Below are 24,538 nucleotides of genomic sequence, written 5' to 3'. Positions count from 1 at the left end.
TTCGCCTAATTCATCCCAAAGGTGTTCTATTGAGTTGAGTGCAGGCCAGTCGAGTTTCTCTGCTTCAAACTCGCTCACCCATGTCTTTATGAACCTTGGTTTGTGCACTGGTCCAAATCATTTGGTGGAGGGGGGATTATGGTGTGGGGTTGTTTTTCAGGGGTTGGGCTTGGCCCCCTAGTTCCAGTGAAGGGAACTATTAAGGTGTCCGCATACCAAGACATGGCTCCCAACTTTGCTCCTAACTTTGTGGGTACAGTTTGGGGATGGACCCTTCCTGTTCCAACATGACTGCACACCAGTGCACAAAGCAAGGTCCATAAGGACATGGATGAACAAGTTTGGGGTGGGGGAACTTGACGAGTCCTGACAACCTGATAGAACACCTTTGGGATGAATTAGAGTGCAGACTGTGAGCCAGGCCTTCTCTCTAACATCAGTGCCTGACCTCAAAAATGCGCTTCTGGAAGAATGGTGAAACATTCCCATAGACACACTCTTAAATCTTGTGGACAGCCTTCCCAGAAGAGTTGAAGCTGTTATAGCTGCAAAGGGTGGGCTAACTCAATATTGAACTTACAGACTAAGACTGGGATGCCATTAAAGTTCATATGCATGTAAAGGCAGGTGTCCCAATACTTTTGATAATATAGTATTTGTTCCTCTTTAGTGTAAACCACAGATTTATACAGTGGCAAAAAAAAGTATGTGAATCCCTTAGACGTAACTGTTTTATGCTGTAATTTGCCATAAAATGTGATATTATCCTCATCTAAGTCACAACTCTAGGCAAACACAATGTTTTTAGGCTGATAATACAAAAAAAATCTTATTTCTCGTATTTTTAATAGAACACACCCATTAAACATTCACAATGCTGGAGGAAAAAGTAACCATACCTATACTTCATTAATGCTAATGGGAGTCAGTATTTTGCACACCTGGAGTCCAATTAATAAATGAGTTTGAATGAGTGTTTTGGAGCTACTTCGGTTGATAAAAGACACATAACCATATTAAGATTGCTCTTCATAGGAAGCAGCAGCTGATGTTAACCATGCTTCGGAAAAAAGGAGCTCTCTGAAGACATACAATCAAGAGTAGTTGATCTGCATAAGGCTAGAAAGGGATACAAGGCAATCTCAAAGTGTTTAGGCATTCATAAATCGACAGACAAATTGTCTATAAATGGAGACAGTTTGGTACTGTGGGTACTCTTCCTAGAAGTGGGCACCCAGTAAAGATGACTCCCAAGGCCCAATGCAGAATCCTTAATGAGGTAAAGAAGAACTTACTGTAAAGAATCCTTTCCATGTTTGGAAATTAAATCTCTTTTCCTCCAGATATAAAAAGTACCCCATTGCCCTCTGTGATGACCATAAAGTGAATAACTCAACACCAAGTTCACTATATGGACCACCTATATATTTATACATGTTGATCATATTCCCCCTTAATCTCCTCTTCTCAGGAGAGAATACATTCAGTTTGTCCAATCTATCCTTATAGCTGAGCTCCTCCATGCCTCTTATCAGTTTGGTTGCCCTTCTCTGTACTTTTTCCAGTGCCCGATATCCTTTTTATGAACTGGTGCCCAAAGCTGAGCTGCATATTCTAGATGTCATCTTACTAATGATTTGTACAGGGGCAAAATGATATCTCTCTCTCTGGAGTCCATGCCTCTCTTAATACAAAAGAGGACTTTGCTTGCTTTGGAAACTGCAGCTTGGCATTGAATGCCATTTTAAGCTTCTTATCTACCAGAATACCCAGATCCTTGTCCACCATTGACTCCCCAGCTGTTCTCCTCCTAGTATGTATGATGCATGCATGTTTCTAGCCCCCAAGTGCATACATTTATATTTATCAACATTAAACCTCTTCTGCCACATACAGTATCTCACAAAAGTGAGCACACCCCTCACATTTTTGTAAATATTATATTATTTCTTTTCATGTGACAACACTGAAATTACACTTTGCTACAATGTAAAGTAGTGAGTTTACAGCTTGTATAACAGTGCAAATTTGCTGTCCCCTCAAAATAACTCAACATACAGCCATTAATGTCTAAACCGCTGGCAAAAAAAGTGAGTACACCCCTAAGTGAAAATGTCCAAATTGGGCCCAAATAGCCATTATTCCTCCCTGGTGTCATGTGACTCATTAGTGTTACAAGGTCTCAGGTGTGAATGGGGAGCAGGTGTGTTAAAGTTGGTGTTATCGCTCTCGCTCGCTGATACTGGTCACTGGAAGTTCAACATTGCACCTCATGGCAAAGAACTCTCTGAGGATTTGAAAGACAAGAATTGTTGCTCTACATAAAGATGGCCTAGGCTATAAGAAGATTGCCAAGACCCTGAAACTGAGCTGCAACGCGGTGGCCGAGACCATACAGAGGTTTAACAGGACAGGTTCCACTCAGAACAGGCCTCACCATGGTCAACCAAAGAAGTTGAGTGCACGTGCTCAGCGTCATATCCAGAGGTTGTCTTTGGGAAATAGACGTATGAGTGCTGCCAGCATTGCTGCAAAGGTTGAAGGGGTGAGGGGTCATCCTGTCAGTGCTCAGACCATATGCCGCAAACTGCATCAAATTGGTCTACATGGCTGTCGTCCCAGAAGGAAGCCTCTTCTAAAGATGATGCACAAGAATGCCAGCAAACAGTTTGCTGAAGACAAGCAGACTAAGGATATGGACTACTGAAACCATGCCCTGTGGTCTGATGAGACCAAGATAAACGTATTTGTTTCAGATGGTGTCAAGCGTGTGTGGCAGCAACCAGGTGAGGAGTACAAAGACAAGTGTGTCTTGCCTACAGTCAAGCATGGTGGTGGGAGTGTCATGATCTGGGGCTGCATGAGTGCTGCCGGCACTGGAGAGCTGCAGTTCATTGAGGGAACCATGAATGCCAACATGTACTGTGACATACTGAAACAGAGCATGATCCTCTCCCTTCGGAGAATGGGCTGCAAGGCAGTATTCCAACATGATAACAACCCCAAACACACCTCCAAAACAACCACCGCCTTGCTGAAGAAGCTGAGGGTAAAGGTGATAGACTGGCCAAGCATGTCTCCAGACCTAAACCCTATTGAGCATCTGTGGGGCATCCTCAAACAGAAAGTGGAGGAGGGCAAGGTCTCCAACATCCACCAGCTCTGTGAAGTCGTCATGGAGGAGTGAGAGAGGACTCCGGTGGCAATCTGTGAAGCTCTGGTGAACTTCATGCCCAAGAGGGTTAAGGCAGTGCTGGAAAATAATGGTGGCCACACACAATATTGAAACTTTGGGCCCAATTTTGACATTTTCACTTAGGGGTGTACTCACTTTTGTTGCCAGCAGTTTAGACATTAATGTCTGTGTGTTGAGTTATTTTGAGGGGACAGCAAATTTACACTGTTATACAAACTGGACACTCACTACTTTACATTGTAGCAAAGTGTCATTTCTTCAGTGTTGTCACATGAAAAGGTATAATAAAATATTTACAAAAATGTGAGGGGTGTACTCACTTTTGTGAGATACTGTAGATGCCCAAGTAAACAGTGCATTGAGGTTGGCTTGTAAGTTGGAGACATATTGTAAGGATATTATTCCACTGAATAGCTTGGTGTCATCTGCAAAGACTGAAATGGAAATTATAATCCCAGACCCTATATCATTTATAAATATATTAAAAAGTAAGGGTCCCTACATGGAACCTTGGGGTACACCACTGATAACCTTAGACCATTCCGAGTAAGAATCATTAACCACTACTGTCTGAATTCTGTCTTTTAGGGTCCTTTCACACGGTCCGCATTCCGTTGCGGACCGTGGTCTGCTCAGCGGGGATCGATCCACCGATCCCCGCTGAGCCGGCGGATGACAGCTCCGTCTCCACACTGTGTGTGGAGAGGGACGTGTCGGAGCCCCTCTGCTCTCTTAGGGGAATCGAATGAGAGTGGACCGCCTGTCCGCTCTCATCCCAACCGATCCCCTGGACGGATGGAAAATAGGGTTTCCATCCGTCCGGATTTCACAAACAGGATCGGATGCGGATGGCAGCGGGTGTCAGCAGACATGTCTCCGCTGACATCCGCTTCCCCATTGGGATGCATGGAGGATCCGATCAGATCCGCCTAAAAAACTGACAGGCAGATCTGATCGAACCGCCCGTGTGAAAGGACCCTTAGCCAGTTTTCTATCCATTTACAAACTGATTTTTCCAGGCCTGTAGACTTTGCCTTACATATTAGCCATTTGTGGGGAACTGTGTCAAAGGGTTTTGCAAAATCCAAGTATACCATGTCCACAGCCACCCCCTCTGTCCAAGGTTTTACTTACCTCCTCATAAAAATAAATCAGATTTGTCTGACAACTTTTGTCTTTAATGAATCCATGCTGTCTGTTGCTTAGAATATTTTTTTAAAGCAAGAACTCATCTATGTGGTCTTTTATTAAACTCTCCAGTATCTTCCTCACTATAGAAGTTAAACTAACAGGTCTGCAGTTACTTGGTAAAGACTTTAATCCCTTTTTAAATATAGGCACCACATTGGCCTTACGCCAATCTACATTGGTCTTACGCCAATTGGTACTATTATAGTCCTTAACCACTTGCCGACCCCCTAACGTACTTGTACTGCGGAAGGCCGGCTCTATTGTGCAAAATCATGTACCTGTATGTCATTTTGTGCAATAACCCTTTGATCGCCACTGATGTTAACCCCTTGCCTGCCAGTGTCATTAGTACAGTAACAGTGCATATTTTTAGCACTAATCACTGTAATAATGGCACTGGTCCTCAAAAAAGTTTGAAAATTGTCAGTTAGTTGTCCGATTTGTCTGCTGCAATGGCGCAGTCCCGCTAAAAATCGCTAATCACCGATATTACTAGTAAGAAAGAATAAATAAAAATGCCGTAAAAATATCCCATAGTTTGTAGACATGGTAACTTTTGCGCAAACCAAACAATATACGTTTACTGGGATTTTTTTTCCCTAAAAAATATTTAGCAGAATACATATTGGCCTAAATTGATAAAGAAGTTTGATTTTTTTAAGTTTTTTTTTATTGGATGTGTTTTATAGCAGAAAGTAAAACATTTATTTTTATTTTTATTTTTAATTGTTGCTCTTTTATTGTTTATAGCATAAAAAAGCTCTATTTGTGGGAAAAAAAGGAGACCAATTTTATTTGGGTACGGCGTCGCACGACTGTGCAATTGTCAGTTAAAATAACGCAATGGCCTATTGCAAAAAATGGCCTGGTCATTAAGGAGGTAGAACCTTCCTAGCTGAAGTGGTTAAAGAGTCCTAAACTTAATGTTTGGCCATGGGACAGGAAGTGACAGTAAATCTACGCAATGGGGCACAGATGGTGAAAAAAAAATCTGACACGGGTTGTAACCCTCCCTTACTCTATCCAAAATTAAGAAAAAAGCTCTACTTTAAGCATCAAAGTAAATCCACCACAGACTGGCTTCAGAAAGAGAGAATGTGCCCTTGGAGTGGCCTAGTCACAGCCCAGACCTTACCCCAAAGAGATGCTGTAAGAGAGCCATTCACACCAGTCATCATACAAATATGTCTGAAACGGTTTTGAGCTGAAGCAGTTTTGTAAGGAGGAATAGTCAAAATTTTCTCATGAACATTGTGCAGTTCTGATCCAGAGCTACTGAAAGTGCTTTCTTGAAGTTACTGCTGCCAAATAAGGTTTGACTAGCTATTAACTCCATGGGTTCACTTACTTTTTCTACATCACTGTGCATGTGTATCGGGTGTGTTTAACCACTTAAGCCCCGGAAGATTTTACCCCCTTCCTGACCAGGGGGTTTTTTGCGATTTTTTACTGCGTGACTTTAACGGACAATTGCGCGGTCATGCGACGCTGTACCTAAACGAATTTGACGTCCTTTTTTCCCCACAAACAGAGCTTTCTTTTTGTGGTATTTGATCACCTGTGCGATTTTTTGAACATGCGCTATAAACAAAAAAATAGCGTAAATTTTGCAAAAATAACAATATTTTTCACATTTTTTTATATGAAATTCCCCCCAAAAAAATGTAAAAATCAAAATTTTTTAAAATTTTCAGCCAATTTGTTTTATGCTACATATGTTTGGTAAAAAAAATTGCAAAAAGCGTATTTTGATTGGTTTGTGCAAAAGTTATCGCGTTTACTAACAAAGGGAAAGATTTTTGTCATTTTTGGTGTTTTTTTTTTTAACGAGTAATGGCGGTGATCTGCGATTTTTTTTGCGGGACTGCGACATTACGGCGGACAGATCGGACCCTTGACTGACATTTTTGACACTTTTGGGGTTACCAGTGACATTACTGCAGTAATCAGTGCTATACATATGCACTGTTACTGTAAAAATGACACTGGCAGGGAAGGGGTTAACTGTATTGGAGAGGGAGGGGTTAAGTGTGTCCTAGGGGCGTGTTTCTAACTGTGATGGGACATGTCTACTATTGTAAAAACAGAGATCAATGGTTCTACATAGTAGAACCGTCTGATCTCCATTTTTACACAGGGGAGAATGACAGGCGGCTTGTTTACATTAGCCGCCTGTCTTTCTCCCTCTCTACCGACGATCACCGAGTGACTGGGGGACATCGGGTCCGCCGGTCACACGCACTGACTGCTTAGTGAACGAGCCGCAGCGGGCGTGCGCTCGCCCGCTATTGGCTCACAAGCCGGTCACAGGCTAGTGACGTATATATACGTCACTTTGCCTGGCGGGGCTGACCGCCGCAGTATATCTACTTGCGGCGGTCGGCAAGCGGTTAATAAAGACACAAGAAATTAGAATTGTTTATATGTTACCAGCTTAGGCACATAGTGTTTGGCTATTGTTGTGACTGGATGAGGATCAGATCACTTTTCATGGAAAATTACTGCAGAAAATCAGCAATCAATACCAAGAGATTCAGATCATTGTTTCTTGCCACTGTATCAGGCCTGTGATACCACTCAGTGAAGACCATTTCTACTAGTGTATAACAGATTTTACCAGGAAAAGTTATTGTGCCTTTTCATGCTCAGACTAGGCAAAAAAGAAATCAGGAAGAAAGGGGAAATTCAAATAACTGGGAGTTATTTATAAAATGAAAAATATTATTGAGAGTGAACTTGCACTTTAAGTTTATTGGCCCTTTAAGCGAGTCTCTTTTTTTGTTAATTAAGGCTTTTAAGCTTCTTTCTCCTCAGCTGCCGCCTGCACATTTTCCCTGCATATCAGAAAAGATCAATATATAAACATGTGTGGTTTGGAAGAGCACAGATTAGAGGTTTATTTTTAACTTGCATCTGTACAAAAGATTTTTATACACTGAATGTACCCAGCCCTGTTGTTCCCTTTCTCAAGAACACAAGGAAAATGGCTGATGTTCCCTGCTTTCAGAGCATACATATTCATAATTGTAAAAGTGGCAACAATCTGCTGGAGAAGTCAATACATTTTCATTTTTTTTTTTTTTTGCAGTGCAAAAGGTTAATTACTTTAACAGGAAAGAGAGACATAGACAAACACATAGAAGTACACCACCACCTGCCTAGGTGTGGTCTTAGAAAAGTACTCCAAGTCTTGCCATTGACATCATATAGCTGACTCCCTTCTATAAGAAATGTTGTCTAATGCCATGGAGGCCTGAAGGCGATCAAGTTCTAAATGACTCCCCATAACATGGATAACTCCTTCATCTGGTACACCTCCAACAGCTTCTTCATCCTCATCCTCCTCTTGGCTGAGAAGAGCCAGTTCATTTTCATAGCAGAAGGCGCTTGGGGAAGGTAAAGCAGTTATACGGCTCTCGTGCAGTTCTCGTGCACTACAGACAGGGGTCCCTGGCACCTGGTAGGTTTTATGAAAGTGAGAATAATCCACTTTGTAATGATTCTTCTCCTCAAATACAACAGGCTCAAACCTGTGTCCCCAGCGGATTTCACTTGCTAAGTACGAACTGCGAGCTTGAGTTGTCATAGCTGTGGCCTCCACCATGCCCTCCAAAATAACAACAATCTCAAAGTCTTGTTCTTCTAACTGCTCCTTTCCCATTGTATAGAGAGGGCTCTCCTCATCAATCTCATGCACTATAATGATCGGTGAAACCAGAAAGATACGATCCAGCCCACTGTCATATCCCACATTCAAGTCCCGCTGATCCACGGGCAGGTACTCACCCTCTTGTGTAACATAAGGTCGGATCAGTTGAGCTCTGACATGGGCTTCTACAATGTGACTTTTGCGTAGATTTCCAACCCTCCACATTAAACAGAGCTTTCCGTCTCTTAGGGCAATTACAGCATGATGACTAAAAAGTAGCGTCTGGGCTCGTTTTTTGGGCCGAGCCATTTTGGCCATTATTGTGCCAATCATGAAAGAGTCAATGAGGCAGCCAAGGATGGATTGTGCTACTACAGCAAGGATTGCTAAAGGGCATTCATCAGTCACACAGCGGAATCCATACCCTATTGTAGTCTGTGTCTCTACTGAGAAGAGAAAAGCTTCAACAAAGCTATTAACATGCATCAGGCATGGTTTGGGAGGACCTGATCTCCCTGCAGGAATCACAACAGCTAAGTCCCCATGAAGGAATGCAATGAACCAGAAGAGAAAGGCAAAGAAAAGCCATGATGCTAGGAAAGCAGCTGAGAAGATAAGCAGCATGTATCGCCAACGTGTGTCAACACATGTTGTAAAAATGTCAGCCATGTAACGTTGTGATTTGTTGCTGAGATTTGCAAAGTAGACATTGCATTGACCATTCTTTTTAACAAAACGATTACGCCTTTTCCGACGTGAATGAGGGTGGTGGAGAGAAGATGACCAGTGACCATTAAGACCCAGGGATGGCATGCGAAGGCCTTCCTCATCTGTGGATACAATGCTGTACCTACTGCAAAAGACAAAGAGAAAGGTCATTAGAAGCAGATACAGTTTGGCATGCAGACGGTAATAATGCAAGACACTGTTGTACAGAGTTTAGTACCTATTGATATGTTTTAACTATTTCTCATCCTAGATATATATACAGGTCCCTCTCAAAAAATTAGCATATTGTGATAAAGTTCATTATTTTCTGTAATGTACTGATAAACATTAGACTTTCATATATTTTCGATTCATTACACACAACTGAAGTAGTGCAAGCCTTTTATTGTTTTAATATTGATGATTTTGGCATACAGCTCATGAAAAACCAAAATTCCTATCTCAAAAAATTAGCATATTTCATCCGACCAATAAAAAAAAAAGTGTTTTTAATACAAAAAAACAACCTTCAAATAATTATGTTCAGTTATGCACTCAATACTTGGTCGGGAATCCTTTTGCAGAAATGACTGCTTCAATGCGGCATGGCATGGAGGCAATCAGCCTGTGGCACTGCTGAGGTGTTATGGAGGCCCAGGATGCTTCGATAGCGGCCTTGAGCTCATCCAGTGTGTTGGGTCTTGCGTCTCTCAACTTTCTCTTCACAACATCCCACAGATTCTCTATGGGGTTCAGGTCAGGAGAGTTGGCAGGCCAATTGAGCACAGTAATACCATGGTCAGTAAACCATTTACCAGTGGTTTTGGCACTGTGAGCAGGTGCCAGGTCGTGCTGAAAAATGAAATCTTCATCTCCATAAAGCTTTTCAGCAGATGGAAGCATGAAGTGCTCCAAAATCTCCTGATAGCTAGCTGCATTGACCCTGCCCTTGATAAAACACAGTGGACCAAGACCAGCAGCTGACATGGCACCCCAGACCATCACTGACTCTGGGTACTTGACACTGGACTTCAGGCATTTTGGCATTTCCCTCTCCCCAGTCTTTCTCTAGACTCTGGCACCTTGATTTCCGAATGACATGCAAAATTTGCTTTCATCCGAAAAAAGTACTTTGGACCACTGAGCAACAGTCCAGTGCTGCTTCTCTGTAGCCCAGGTCAGGCGCTTCTGCCGCTGTTTCTGGTTCAAAAGTGGCTTGACCTGGGGAATGCGGCACCTGTAGCCCATTTCCTGCACACGCCTGTACACGGTGGCTCTAGATGTTTCTACTCCAGACTCAGTCCACTGCTTCCGCAGGTCCCCCAAGGTCTGGAATCGGTCCTTCTCCACAATCTTCCTCAGGGTCCGGTCACCTTTTCTCGTTGTGCAGTGTTTTCTGCCACACTTTTTCCTTCCCACAGACTTCCCATTGAGGTGCCTTGATACAGCACTCTGGGAACAGCCTATTCGTTCAGAAATTTCTTTCTGTGTCTTACCCTCTTGCTTGAGGGTGTCGATGGCCTTCTGGACAGCAGTCAGGTCAGCAGTCTTACCCATGATTGCGGTTTTGAGTAATGAACCAGGCTGGGAGTTTTTAAAAGCCTCAGGAATCTTTTGCAGGTGTTTAGAGTTAATTAGTTGATTCAGATGATTAGGTTAATAGCTCGTTTAGAGAACCTTTTCATGATATGCTAATTTTTTGAGATAGGAATTTTGGTTTTTCATGAGCTGTATGCCAAAATCATCAATATTAAAACAAAAAAAGGCTTGCACTACTTCAGTTGTGTGTAATGAATCTAAAATATATGAAAGTCTAATGTTTATCAGTACATTACAGAAAATAATGAACTTTATCACAATATGCTAATTTTTTGAGAGGGACCTGTATACTGTAGTTCTAAATGACAATTGCAACTGTCTTTTTTACTGCTTGGGGCTAAAGTACAATGTTTAGCTAAACAGAGTATTCCAGCGAGATCCCACCCCAGCACATAATTCACTTACTATTATTCACTTCAAAAGTAAGGTGTCCCTTCAGAAAACAGAGCTCTCAAGCTTGTTTTGTAATTGCATTAAACCCTCAGTGACCACTTTTCATAGTATATGTATTGACCCCTTGGTGACTATTCGGACAGTTAATTCATTCTAATAATAGTTTGGGGTACAATAGCTCAGATTGGAGGTTTTTATATAGGAAGTAAGTTCATACAGCAGCTCAGGTTTGAAACTGGTTTCAGCTAGCTTTATTGGCTTACCAGCATCTCTAAACATGCAGTATTTTCAGCACCAACTTAGGCAGTGTTTCCATGGGAAAAAAATAAAAATAAAACCTAGCCTCAGTCTGTCTGGCACAGGGTATGATGACAAATTCCAGGCATACGTTATACGATTTTCTTGTACAATTTTCATTTAGATTTACTGAAAACCATATAATACGAGGTAAACCTAAACACTTTCAATTTTTATGCAATAAGGCAGACCCTTGCACTGCATATTTGAAGGTAAATCTAAAGGAAATTGAATAGGAAAACTGTATAATGAATGGCCAGCCTAACTCCCCATTGACCAGTCTCCAAACTATGAGCATTGCCCTCTCAGTCATCATTCCCCAGAGTATGGTATGTGCAATAACTCCTGAAAGGTGGGGTAAAGCCAAAGCTTTTTTGGCTATATGTTTCTTCTGGATTACAGGACTGTATTTCTATCTTCAATCCTGTGACCCGTTTTCAGCCAACAGCGGGCTAAAGCCCACTGTCGGCTGATGTCACAGACCCGGTGCAGGCTCTGAAAAGATCCCAACCCAGAACCCTGGACCAGCACCTGGCTCAGCCTCTTAGCAATCCACTGAGAGCCTGAGCCTGCTCCTCTCACCTCTTCACAGCTCAGCGCTCCAGTAAGTGTGGGATTCCATCAGTTTGGAAGGATTTCATTTCACATCCTGTTTTGGCTGTGAGACTGGAAGTGAAGGGAAATCTCCCCAATTCGACACAGCCAAAAAAACTGGCAGGAGTTATATCCCTCCCTTACTCTATCCTAAATGAAAAAAATAAAATGTTGCCTTTACTTCTATTTTATTGACCAATCTTTCGTATTTACACCATAGCCACTTGGCTTCAGAGAAATGTGTATCAACCCCCTAGTGGCCAATCTCTGGTGTATGTGTTGTAGAAGAACCACTGGAGTAAACAATTTAGTGAAAGGGTGTATTTGTACTGCTTGGCTTCTGGAAAACAACGAAAACAAAATGATATCTGCGCTTGGTAGATACAGTGAATAGTGATGTAGGCAGCCACCACCAACGGGTCTGATCATGCACCTATAAATGAACAATAAAACAAAAGGATGCAGCGCCAAAAAATGATAACAAAGTTCATAGATGTGAATCAAAGAGCTATATAAGGACAAGTCCCCACAATGACTCTCGTGATCAGGAAACACAAGTGATTAAAGTGGCAATCCTGCTTACCAGATCGTTTAGACCCTCAAATTATAGAGAGGGCAATAGGGCCTATGAATACAGCAGGTCATAAACACAATGCTGGTGGACCAGAAGTGTAGTGGATAATCCAGATGAAGCGGTACTCCACAATCACAGTTAGCTGGACTTCCAATCAAAGGTAGTGAATGAAACCAGCCAGCTTAACCTCAGAGGTATAAACAGGCATATCAGCATTTTAGAAGGTAAACAAAGACGGGCGCGGCGTCAGGGGTGCTTGCGTCATGTTGTAGGTTCTGCCTTACGCGCTTCATCACAATTAACATCATCAAAGGCGTGTCGAGACGCCGCAAGCATGCACATAAACAATGTCCAGCCTGAAAGAACCAGGCAAATTGCTAGTTATGAAACACATATGGTAAATTACTGTTTTACCTGCCAAAATATTTAAAATTTTTCTTCAGCTACTCAGGTGGTTCACACATGTCTCCCACATAGCACAGTCAGAAAGATTGCTGTACTTTGCTGTTTAGCTTTACTGCATTCTGTACCACTTTCCTGTCCAGTGAGCAGGCTGTACATTAAGAAGTTACATCACTGAACCGGAAGATAAGTGTTTCACCTGTCCGGATGAGCAGTGTATTGATTATAAAACTGGCTTTACAGAATTAAAAAACCTTTCTATTGTGTTTTAGGAATGGAAACAAAGGGAAAGCAGGGACATTGACAACAAAAAATGAAAGGATTGTAACTGTCCCCCTGTCTCCAAAAATTAGGTATACTTTATGCATTTGTGCATCCGCATTTTAATTATAGGCAGAACCCACACCAATTTTAGCACAGACAGGAAATTTTCAAGAATTTGCAATGCCAAATAACTAAGCAGAGGAAGTAATGCTGCTCTGCATTTGGCGAGGTCTACCCTTCAGCTTCTGGTTAGTTGTGATGGTTTGATCCTTCCTAACTATAAAACTTACTACTGGGCTGCTGTACTGGTCACCATCCATCGGTGGTTTCTGGGCTTGAGAATGAATTCAGCGATCTGCCTGGAGGCGGCTTGTCTGGGGTCCCTTACAGAGCTAGGCAACCTGGTCTATACAGGTTTTGGGCCTACCTTCTAGAGTGACGCTGAGGGTATGGATAGCTGCTAGGGCTTGTTTTATGAAACCCAATCACTGGTCTCCTTACCAATCTCTGTGGGGTAATCCCTCCCTAGCTAATATTAGGATGATCCCTGACCCACGGGTCTGGGCCAGATTTGGTAATCAGAGGCTGAAAGACGTAATGCCTACAGGGACGCTCCTACCCTTTAAGGATCTACTAGCTAGCTTCAGACTACCCCGCTGGATGTACTTTAAATATCTCCAATTACAACATACTGTATGTTCCCAAATTCCCTGACTTACCCACAATTGCGACTGACCCGACTGAAGATCTCCTGGTTTAGGTATTACTGACTAAACCCTTGTCTGTGATTTATATAGCTTCTCTCAGCGTATAGTCATCCAAGATTGATAGGCTGTGGGAACAATGTCAGGCTGACATACCTATACTGGATAGAGAGGCTTGGGAAGACTGTTTTGAGGACAACTCCCAGTTAGTGATAGCTTCCAGGGACAAACTGATTTAGAGAAAATTCCTACACAGAGTGCATTTTACACCATAGAGGTTGCACAGAATATATCACCAGAGGTCATTTGACTGCACTCAATGTCTTATGGCTGAGGTAACTTATTATCTTATGTTCTGGACATGCCTACAGGTGGCACAATTCTGGACAGCCACTTGTGATCTCATCAACACCTGTCTACAGCTGTCTCTTCCCTGCACTCCTGAACTGGCACTCCTGGGCATGCATGTTGATGAACAAGCTATTAGTATCATACCTGTTGTATTATGCTAAAAAGGAAAAAAAAACCTCAAATGAGATCCCCCCTCCCCTCCTCATGGGAATCTAAATGGGGCCCAGCCAATGTACAAGTTAACATATATCTATAGGAACTGTCCCAAAAAAATATGAGAAAATCTGGCAACCATGGTTGGATTCTTAAATGTTGGCTCTCTATGGGGACAAATTTACTCCTTCTCCCCTCATTGGCGATTATTAAATGTGTGCCCCTTATGTTCTTTGGATAACATAATGCTATGTCTTAATTGTTGGGATATCTCCTCCTTTACCTTTGTACTATGTATTATGTAAATCTTGAATGCCTACTGTTCTTGCACCATCTATGTTTCTAATAAAGAGCAAAAAAAAAAAAACAGAGGAAATAATGAGTGTAGACCTACTTCTTCTTCCAGTTAGCATGTTCTAACTATAAGCAATGATCATTATTTTTTTAATGTGGAATAGACTCCCTCCAGAGGTGGTCCTGGCCAGCTCAATATATTACCTTAAATAAGGCCTGGATTCTTTCCTAGGTGTATATAATATAACTGGGTACTAATAGGTTAAAGTTGATCCAGAGAATATCCGATTGACTCTCGGGGGAATCAGAAAGGACATTTTTACCCTGCTGTAGCAAATTGAATCATGCTTTGCTGGGGTTTTTCGCCTTCCTCTGGATCAATTGTGGGTATACAATTGTATATATGGGATTGTATGGTTGTGTTTTCTTTTTTGTTTGTTATTGGTTGAGCTAGATGGACTTGTGTCTTTATTCAACCTAACTATGAAACTATGAGTAACCCCTGCATGCAAGGATGCTGGCCTTTGTTGGCCTACATTAGAAGAGGTATGTAGGCAGGTAGAAGCTCCAGCTGCCATTTACACTGCCCCAGTCAAGAAGCTAAGAGTTGTAAAGACAGAAGGTTTTTTATCCTAATGCACTCTATGCACGCTATGCATTAGGATAAAAACCTTCTATGTGCAGCAGACGCCCTAGCACCCCTAATACCTACCTGAGCCCCATCTCTATCCAGCGATGTCCACAAGTGCTTCAGCCATCCACTACTCTCCATCCTGATTGGCTGAGACATAGTAGCACGTCATTGGCTCCCGCTACTGTCAATCAAAGTCAGTTAGCCAATCAGGAGAGAGAGGAGGTAGGGCTGGGCTGAACCGGAGCTCCGTGTCTGAATGGACACACGGAGCTGCAGCTCGGCTCGGATGCCCCCATAGCAAGCTGCTTGCTGTTGGGGCACTCTACAGGAGGATGGAGGGGCCAGGAGAACTGAAGAGGGACCCAAGAAGAGGAGGATCAGGGCTGCTCTGTGCAAAACTATTACACAGGGCAGGTAAGTATAACATGTTTGTTATTTTTACAGAAAAAAAAACAAGACTTTACAATCACTTTAGGTGTGTTTCTGGGTTTTCTGTTTGGCAGACAGAAGAAAAGCCTGAGCCTAAAAGGTAAGAGAATAAGGTATGGTATGCTGTCATCATAGCCTGGAGGACTAAAGGATTGCCAAAATCAGAGTTTAACCCACTATAGATTCATTGAATTATGGACTTATGGAGGGTGTTAAGGGAATATCTGCACTTTATTCCAAACTGTTACCCGTGATTGTCCTCATGTCAATTTATTCTTCAGTAAAGCTTTTTGAAACTTTGCCTTTGCCTGGTCTGAAGTTACTAAAGGGTATGTAAGTAACTGGAACATATAGTCTACATCTCAAGTCGCTGCACACATTGGGGTATGAAGACAACAGTACAGTGAGTTTATACAGTGTGACGATACAGTGGTTACCAAGGGTTACGAAGGGTTCTCTAGAAGCATGTACATGTGTGCAGATGAGATAGCCTCTTTCCACAAGGGAGATGTTGTCAGCACTCCATCTCCCATAGCAATAGGAGCAGATCTGCACTGTCGGGGCCCTTAGCCTGTACACAGGTACAGAAGACAACGAGTTAAGTGAAGTGCATGCATGGAGTCCCCGCTAGGTGCACAGTGGGGCCCCATACTGTTACTGGGAGTGAGGAAGTGGTGATACCCTGGACAGGAGGAGAGGGCATTGGCTCTGCGTGTCCCTCCTAAATGCACAAGTGACCATGTTCGTGTTTATGACATCATAAGAGTTTACTAGTGTTTGTTCATGTTTGTCATCTACCAGGTCGTGAGCCTGTCTCAAGTAAAGGTACCCCATGTGCCTGTTAGTGACCCTATACAAAGGGCCTAGCATAGCCCAGAAGAACCCAACCCAGGGTAGGCCTGTCATGTGACTCTTGCTTAGCGCCATACAAGGAGGCAAACATGGAGGGCATGGCGACCAATATTATACCAGGAATGTACTGTCCAAATGAGGTGCATATAACTAAACAAATAAGGTTCAGGTGGGGGCGTGGCTGACAGAGGACATGGATGACGGCAGCATAGTGAAGTTCCAGAGCACAGAGTGACATCCAGGACCAGGAAACACTGGAGAAGTGGCAGAGCGAGATGAGTTAGAGCAAAGACAGAGAGGGACCCCGCAAATTGAGTACGTTTATCAGGCTGGCCAGGACTTCTGTTTAACAAGATGGGGCTGGCCCCTCCTCCCCATAAAGTACAGGCAGACAGGCAGAGCGAGATGGCGAAGGGGAGAGAGAGCATGCAGAGATGCAGCCACACTGATTAGATCCCTCTCTGGCTGATATTAACAGTCCAGTGAAGCAGGAGGCTCTCTGGATCTAGTGGACACTGATCTTAAAGAGCTAAAGAAAAATATACTTGGTATATTACCACGCACCACTGGGAAAGGGTGAATTTGGTATAATGTGCAATCTATTTTTATAATCATATAAATAAATAAATATGTGAGATAGCAGCTGCTGTAGGAAATAATGAGGTAGTTGTAGGTAATTGGTCTAGCAGACCAAATACAGCGCTTGCTGTGAAAGTTAATAAATATACTAGTAAAAAATATAATCAATTAAGGTGAGTATAAAGTGCAACAGTGTTGAATAAAATTAATAAATCACAAGCAATGGTAGATTAAAAGTAAATAAGTGACTAAAGTTGCTCAGATATAAATATACAAATAACCTTGGTAAAAGTAATTATTATAGGTTAAAATCATCAATTTCCAGTGAATATAAAGTGCTTCAGTGTTGGATTAAAATGATAATAGATGAATCATAAAGCAATAATAAATTCAGAGTAAAACAGTGACTTTTAGTGCTCAAGTATAATTAAGCAAATGTCCTTAGTGAAAGTGATTATCCAAAGTTCATACAAAAGTGCTCGTGCTCAGGCTTGATAGATATGATCTCAGCTGTTTCTTATCCCAAGTGGGTAATAGGTTGGGTCACTTACCAACTGAAGTGGGTACTGTATGCCATACGGCACCAGAACCAATCGAGCTTTGTAAGCCCACTGGGCTCGATGGATCCCCTCAAGATGTTATCCCATGGGCTGGCAACGGCCCCTCAGGCTCCCATAGTAAACGGTCCGATCCAATGTGGGGGAGAAAGAATGCTCCAAATAGTGTAGTATTAAAGTTTCAGGCAGTTTATTTACCCAATTTGTGGGTTTAAAGCATTTAAAAGCATGCAGACAGTAACATTGGTGGTCAGCGGTGCGGGCTGCACGTCCTCCTCACGGAGCTAGCTTCCGGCTTGCGCTCCACCAACGTATCGACGCTATGCGTTCCAAACTGACGCGTTTCGTCACTTTCGGTGACGTCTTCAGAGCTATGCGTTCCAAGCTGACGCGTTTCGTCACTTCCGGTGACGAAACGCATCAGTTTGGAACGCATAGCGTTGATATGTTACGTTGGTGGAGCGCAAGCCGGAAGCCGGAAGCTAGCTCCGTGAGGAGGACGTGCAGCCCGTACCGCTGACCACCAATGTTACTGTCTGCATGCTTTTAAATGCTTTAAACACACAAATTGGGTAAATAAACTGCCTAAAACTTTAAAATTATTCCGCAACATCTTATACGGCAAAAAATACAGGTACTTAAAAAGCTACCCAGAGACATAATTGCTAAGATCCATTTCTTTCATGTGAAAGATCAGTTAATGCAATCTGCACATTAACTTGTTCCACTTCCACACCCCTATGCAGGTATCTTTCTATACTCAGACTTCTCACAAGCTACTATTTTGGCAAGGAAAAATCTAAACTCTATAACTAAAATTCTTTGAAACCACAATATCACACATAAGTGGGGGTTTACTACCAAATTGCTTGTTAAACGGAACACCTCCTACTCAATTTTCTCATTGAATGATGGTTTGAAAATTCTCAGATCTTGGGGCCTAATGCCCAATGATGGTGGTAATAATCTGTAAAAATCCCCACCTGGAAAAATTGCACCTCAATGGCAAACTAGTCATGGTTAATTACCTTTCACACACAAGTGATCTTCCATCGCTACTTAAATTTACTTCAGTTCTACAAGAAGTAAGTGCTTCCTATATGACTCAGATTTTTTGGTAATCAGGGTACTCTCAAGTACCATTCTAAATATGTCTGTGCTAATTATGTGTTAGAAAAAAAATATAATAAAAACATATATATAATACTTTGATATATACTAATAAACAACAGTGCTCAATACACAAAAACAACGTGGATTAAATCCACTAGCAGTATATGAAAAAATATAATATATGTAGCACCCTACAAAGTAGGTGCTAGGTAAAGTATAGTGGGCCCTGGCTGCCTAACAGCAGGGCCATGATTTTCAGCTGGGCTGTCATGTCTCCCAGGTGTAGCTGTTGAGACTGGGGAGTCTCCCCCCTGTGCTCCATGAGAGGGTTCTCATTGGGCAGTGGAGGAAACCCAGCCAATGGAGCACACAGGCCTGTATCTACCCCAGAAAGGCAGATTCTGCTGCACAGCATTCTGGGAGTGGGTAAAAGTTTGAGGGGAATGCATGATGCAGCGTCTTTGATGGGAAGCGGAGTTCCAGGAGGGAGAGTACTGCTGTCTCGCCTCCTGTCAGCAGGATCAGATGTCCCAGGCGGCTTGCCTGAGGTGACAGAGGGCTGAGCTGAGCGGCAGTGAGGATCCGGTGTGCCGAGGACCAGCGGAGTTGAGAGGGGTCCAGTTTAAGGAGAGCAATCCCAGTTCGTGTGTACTGCAAACTGCCCCCCTGGGGGTCTGCCTAGAGAAAGAGGGGACCACTCCGGTGAAGGTCGTGGGGATCCAGGACCTAGCTAGCCGATGCAGGAGTAAAACTAAAAGGTGGTGCCAGTGTTAACCCTGAAGAGAAGCAGAGAGGGTGCCAGTGTGTGGACCCTGAAGTGTAGAGGGGGTGCATAGTGAGAGGACCCTGAAGTGTAGAGGGGGTGCCTAGTGAGAGGACCCTGAAGTGTAGAGGGGGTGCCTATTGAGAGGACCCTGAAGTGTAGAGAGGGTGCCTAGTGAGAGGACCCCGAAGTGCAAAGGGGGCGCCAGCGGTTGGGCCCTGAAGCGTTAAAGTGTACAGTGTGCAGTGTACAGTGTACAGTGTTGAGAGTTGCAGCAGCACAAGCAGATACAGTAGCTACCTTAGTCAAGAAAGAACTGGAGGGAGCCTTATGCAGGACTTTTGAGCTACCCAGAGCGTCAGAAGTCAAGCCTAAAGAACAGTTCAGGACTTTTGAGCTGATTAGAGTGTCACAAGTCAAGTTCAAGTACAGTTCAGCAAGTCAGTGTCTTTTCAAGCGCCAGCAAGCGTTGGTCGGCATCCAGCCCGTGTCAAGACAGCGCTGAAAAGCATTTTTTTTTACAAAGTGTCCCATTTGTACCTAGTTGAGCCAGAGGAGTACCCCACTCATTCCCTTCTCCCATCCCCATTATCAAATAAACAAAACAAACCAAAGATGCCTGAATGTTCATTGTCTCCAATCTCACACTTGGGTATTCAGTCTAAATGGGCTGAAGGTGTCACCGGTAACCATGGCAGATCCACATCAGGCCCAATGCCTGAAAAACCTGCTACATATATATTCAGATCTGTGCAAAACAATAGTCGATTAAATAAGTACAAAAAAAATATAAAAACAAATAAAGTTATAGTAAAACAATGGTAAATGCAATCTCCCATTAAATATTGCTGTGCTTAACCAGTGCTTCTTGTTCCAAATTGATACTTAAAAGGAGTGTTCTACTTTCCATTAGTGTTCAAATTCAATCAACATGCCACTGCCAAGTGCTCCCCCCTCTAGGAATAATCTCAACTGAGGGAGTGTGATCTCTACACTTAAGTGAGATCAATGCACACCTTTTAGCTTCCACTGGCTTAGAAATCCCCTGCTGTCACTTCTTCTCACATGGCTCATGATGATCTGTGATATCCAAAGCGCATGTAGAAAAAACAACGAATAGTGCTTATATCCTCCAAACAGCAAGCTAAAGCAAATGCTGATTAAAATCAGTGTTTTGAATATGCCGCTCACTCCACACAAGCCTTGCAGACGACATCAGATGCACAGCCCCACACTGGATACAGGACAGTGACGACATCTGAATCCACTTAAGAGCTACAGCTTTCCTAGCCATTAAAAAATGTTTCTCTTAGACCGCATTCACACTGCAGCGGCACAACTTCTGCACGACTTCGGGGGCGACCTGTGAAGTCCCGTGCACCGCGACTTCGGCGCGACTTGCACGGACTTCATATAATGAATGTCTATACAAGTCGCCCCGAAGTAGTACAGGACCCTTTTTCTAAGTCGGAGCGACTTGTGTCGCTCCTATTAGAACGGGTCCTGTAGCACTGCATGGACCGCGAGGGACCGCGACTTGTCAGGCTGACAAGTCACCTGACAAGTCGCGGTAGTGTGAATGGAGCCTTAATAACATCCTCACATATTCCTCACAATTCCACCTCATGAAAGTAGCAGGTGGAACGCACGCTGGTGCCGGTGTGGTGTTCCTCTGTCTATGTCCCCAGGACACTGTTTCACCACAGTCTGCGTGTCCGTTTTTGATCTCTGACCTGTGCCAAAGGTTTTTTTAGTCTATATACACAATTTTATTGCCTGCATTTGTATCCAAGTTTTTTTTCTTGTATCAAGACATTTTTTACAATAAAGAGCTTCCTTTACAGAATTCACTATGTGGACCACATTTTCCTTTTTCATCCATATCTAAATAACTATTGGCCTGTCGGGAGCACGAGAGGAAGGAGAAGAGTGAGGATGTACCCTGGTGCATACCGCAATTTGGTCACGGAGACCACCTGAGCCTTTGTGATCCCTTTGCCATATGGCAAGAGAGGATCCACACCATCTGGTGAGTTTATCTTGTCAGGATTATTGGGAAGATTAAATAAAAGAAAAATGGAAATATGTCATATTCTGTTTTATATAGAAATTTTGAGCAGTGGCATCCATGTTGTAGAAGGTCACTGAAAGTTCAAATCTCCTTCTAAGCAATATGCCTATTCAGGAGATTCTTAAAAGTTTCAACAGACATGCTGTGTTGACCTAAGGTAATAAATAAATAGTCTGTTTAACTTTCTTTAGAGAAAGTCTAGCTAACGCTATATCAGGATAATCTTGTTTGTGTGGTGATCATAAACCCTAGTCAAGTATTATGTGTTTAAACCCATTTAAAAATAAGATTTACAGATACATTATAATCCTATGTAAAGGAATATTAACAATGAAATATATATATGAATAAGATACATAGATATGTAGGAAAATTTTATATATCATAGTTGTGTCATTCTTGCTAAATTCTAGCTTTAACTGATATTAATGACTCATCACTGCATGTCAAGAAAGGCTTCAGTAAACCTTTGTAAATTGTAAGTGGTAAATTAGTCATAAAACCTTTCTGACCTTGCCAGAAGTCTAGTCTAGAAAGTCTGGGATTATAGGCTCTTTGTCAATATAAGGTTCAAAGTTTATTTGTTATATTACAAGGGAAAATGGTCTGGTTCCCACCAAAGCACACCTCCATCCCAAAATTCATATAGAAACAAAAGAGATTGGCCTGCGGGACTTTATATGAGGTATGTGCTTAGTGGCTGGAGATCAATGAAATACACAATAGATGAGTAAAGCAATATTTGATTTTATTGCATTATGTAAACAGGTTGTAAAAGTAAAAATAATAACATGTACTCAGTAGCACATGATGTAGCTCAATAGCTAAAATATAAATGATATACAACATGAACAATGTTACATCACATATTGGCAAACATCTTGGTGTAACCACTTGGTTTCAAAAATAACCTGAATAGTATATTAGGATACCATGACAGTAGAATATATAACATCGTAACTGACGCGTTTCGGGAGCAACATCTCCCTTCTTCAGAGATCAATGTATTCAAGGTATATCTATAAGAGAACAATATATTGAAGTATGCAGTAAGGGATATAAGAATTTGAATGAAAAAGGTTCAGTCAAATAGTGAGGACTCAAAGGAGTACTAAATACTCACAGGTCAATAAGACTCAAGTGGAAAAATTGGACTCCTGTGTGGCAGCGGTGTACCCTATATTTTATTACACCAGCCCTTCCTATCTGATATACACTTATGTATGCCTATTACAATTGGTAGCACTAGGCTACATCTTTACCACTATTTTACTTATATATATGACAGGTCTGGAAGGTGCACTTCCCTATTACATACCCAACACTCACCTGCCATGGACCCCCCCTCTCTGTTTGGCTATCCCATTGGGACCCTTCAGCTCTCGGGTCAGACACGGTACACCGCTGCCACACAGGAGTCCAATTTTTCCACTTGAGTCTTATTGACCTGTGAGTATTTAGTACTCCTTTGAGTCCTCACTATTTGACTGAACCTTTTTCATTCAAATTCTTATATCCCTTACTGCATACTTCAATATATTGTTCTCTTATAGATATACCTTGAATACATTGATCTCTGAAGAAGGGAGATGTTGCTCCCGAAACGCGTCAGTTTACGATGTTATATATTCTACTGTCATGGTATCCTAATATACTATTCAGGTTATTTTTGAAACCAAGTGGTTACACCAAGATGTTTGCCAATACGTGATGTAACATTGTTCATGTTGTATATCATTTATATTTTAGCTATTGAGCTACATCATGTGCTACTGAGTACATGTTATCATTTTTACTTTTACAACCTGTTTACATAATGCAATAAAATCAAATATTGCTTTACTCATCTATTGTGTATTTCATTGATCTCCAGCCACTAAGCACATACCTGTAAGATCCTGGTACTTTCAGTACCTTTCTAGCCTCTTACTTCCGCATTGCGTTCCACCATTCAGGTAGGTGGAATGCATATAGCTGCATGTCTCTTTAACATCTGATGACGTCATCACTAGGCGCCGCTCTGAGCGGCTATTTCAACCGACGCTGTGCACTCACAAGGTGTTTGTGCAACCGCTCGTTATACATCCCTGTCTGACGCTGCCGAATCCTCCAGCTATCTTCCTATACCTGGATTGACCGGAGCCTCGCTACCTGATCCTTTACCTCGCTACCTGATCCTTTACCTCGCTTACCAGCTAGTGATAAGTACCCCGCAGGGGATCCCTTCCTATCAAGTCACATGCTATCTATTATTGCATATTAAGAACTGTTGCTAAACTCTAGGATATATGCACTACAATATCTATCACCTGCATCGTTACCTAGATTGCTAGCTCTTGAGCCTACTACCACCTGTAACTTATATCCTTGCATTAACTTAGCATCTCCTGTACACTTCATCTGCTATCCCCTACCACCTGTTACTTGTACATGATTGCTAACCCTCCTGCATACTATCTATCACCATCTGCTACCGCTCCTGCAACATTACTACCTGAGTGCCTATCATTAATTGCTATCACTACTCAAGCCTATTCCTCCAGTATATCACCTCAATACTATTGTATAGATATCTATCACTCCAGCAACATCTTATCTGAGTGTTTGTGTATGTGCATACTGAAGCAGGCTGAGCCACTATGATGAGTCAGGAGAGTTGGATAAGGTGATTCAACACATCTCTACAAGACTACTGAGTGGAAATTCTGCAGCTGCAAATCCACTTCACTAAATCAAACCCCAGAGCGTTACAGATTGCACGAACCAGAAAAAAATGGATTCAGCAGAATTAGCCACTCATGTGATGCACCTAACACAAAAGGTAGATGCATTAATTGTTTCTCTTACCGAAGTGCAAAAAGAAAATCAGACTTTGAGACAGCAGATAGCCCGTGTATCACAGCTCACTGCTGCTCAACCCCATGAGCCCAAAATAAACCCTCCACAAGTGTTTACAGGTGATCGGAAAAAAATTAGTGAATTTAAAAACGCATGTCAATTGCTTTTTAATTTAAAACCTCGTACTTACAATACAGACCAAATTAAAGTCTGCACCACTATCTCATATATGTCAGGTGATCCACGGGCTTGGGCAGACTCTCTCTTTGAGAAAAATGACCCTCTTCTCAACTCCTATCCTGCGTTCCTAGGAGAACTCTCTAGCCTGTATGA

General features: G+C 42.4%; 1 protein-coding gene across 1 annotated transcript in view; it reads right to left on the bottom strand.

Moving 5' to 3' along the window:
• Window positions 1-7,234: 7,234 nt before the first annotated feature.
• KCNJ4 (potassium inwardly rectifying channel subfamily J member 4) overlaps window positions 7,235-24,538 on the bottom strand; it is a 254,324-nt gene continuing 237,020 nt past the window's right edge. Inside the window, exon 3 of the mRNA XM_082265853.1 lies at window positions 7,235-8,889. Coding sequence (XP_082121979.1) covers window positions 7,590-8,889 — 1,300 coding nt within the window. The 3' untranslated portion in view covers window positions 7,235-7,589. The remainder of the gene's footprint in view (window positions 8,890-24,538) is intronic.

Source organism: Pelophylax lessonae (genome assembly GCF_965119305.1).
Source record: "Pelophylax lessonae genome assembly, chromosome: 8".
NCBI lineage: Eukaryota > Metazoa > Chordata > Amphibia > Anura > Ranidae > Pelophylax > Pelophylax lessonae.
The sequence above is the reverse complement of the archived record's forward strand: the minus strand, read 5'-3'. Positions and strand labels throughout refer to the sequence as shown.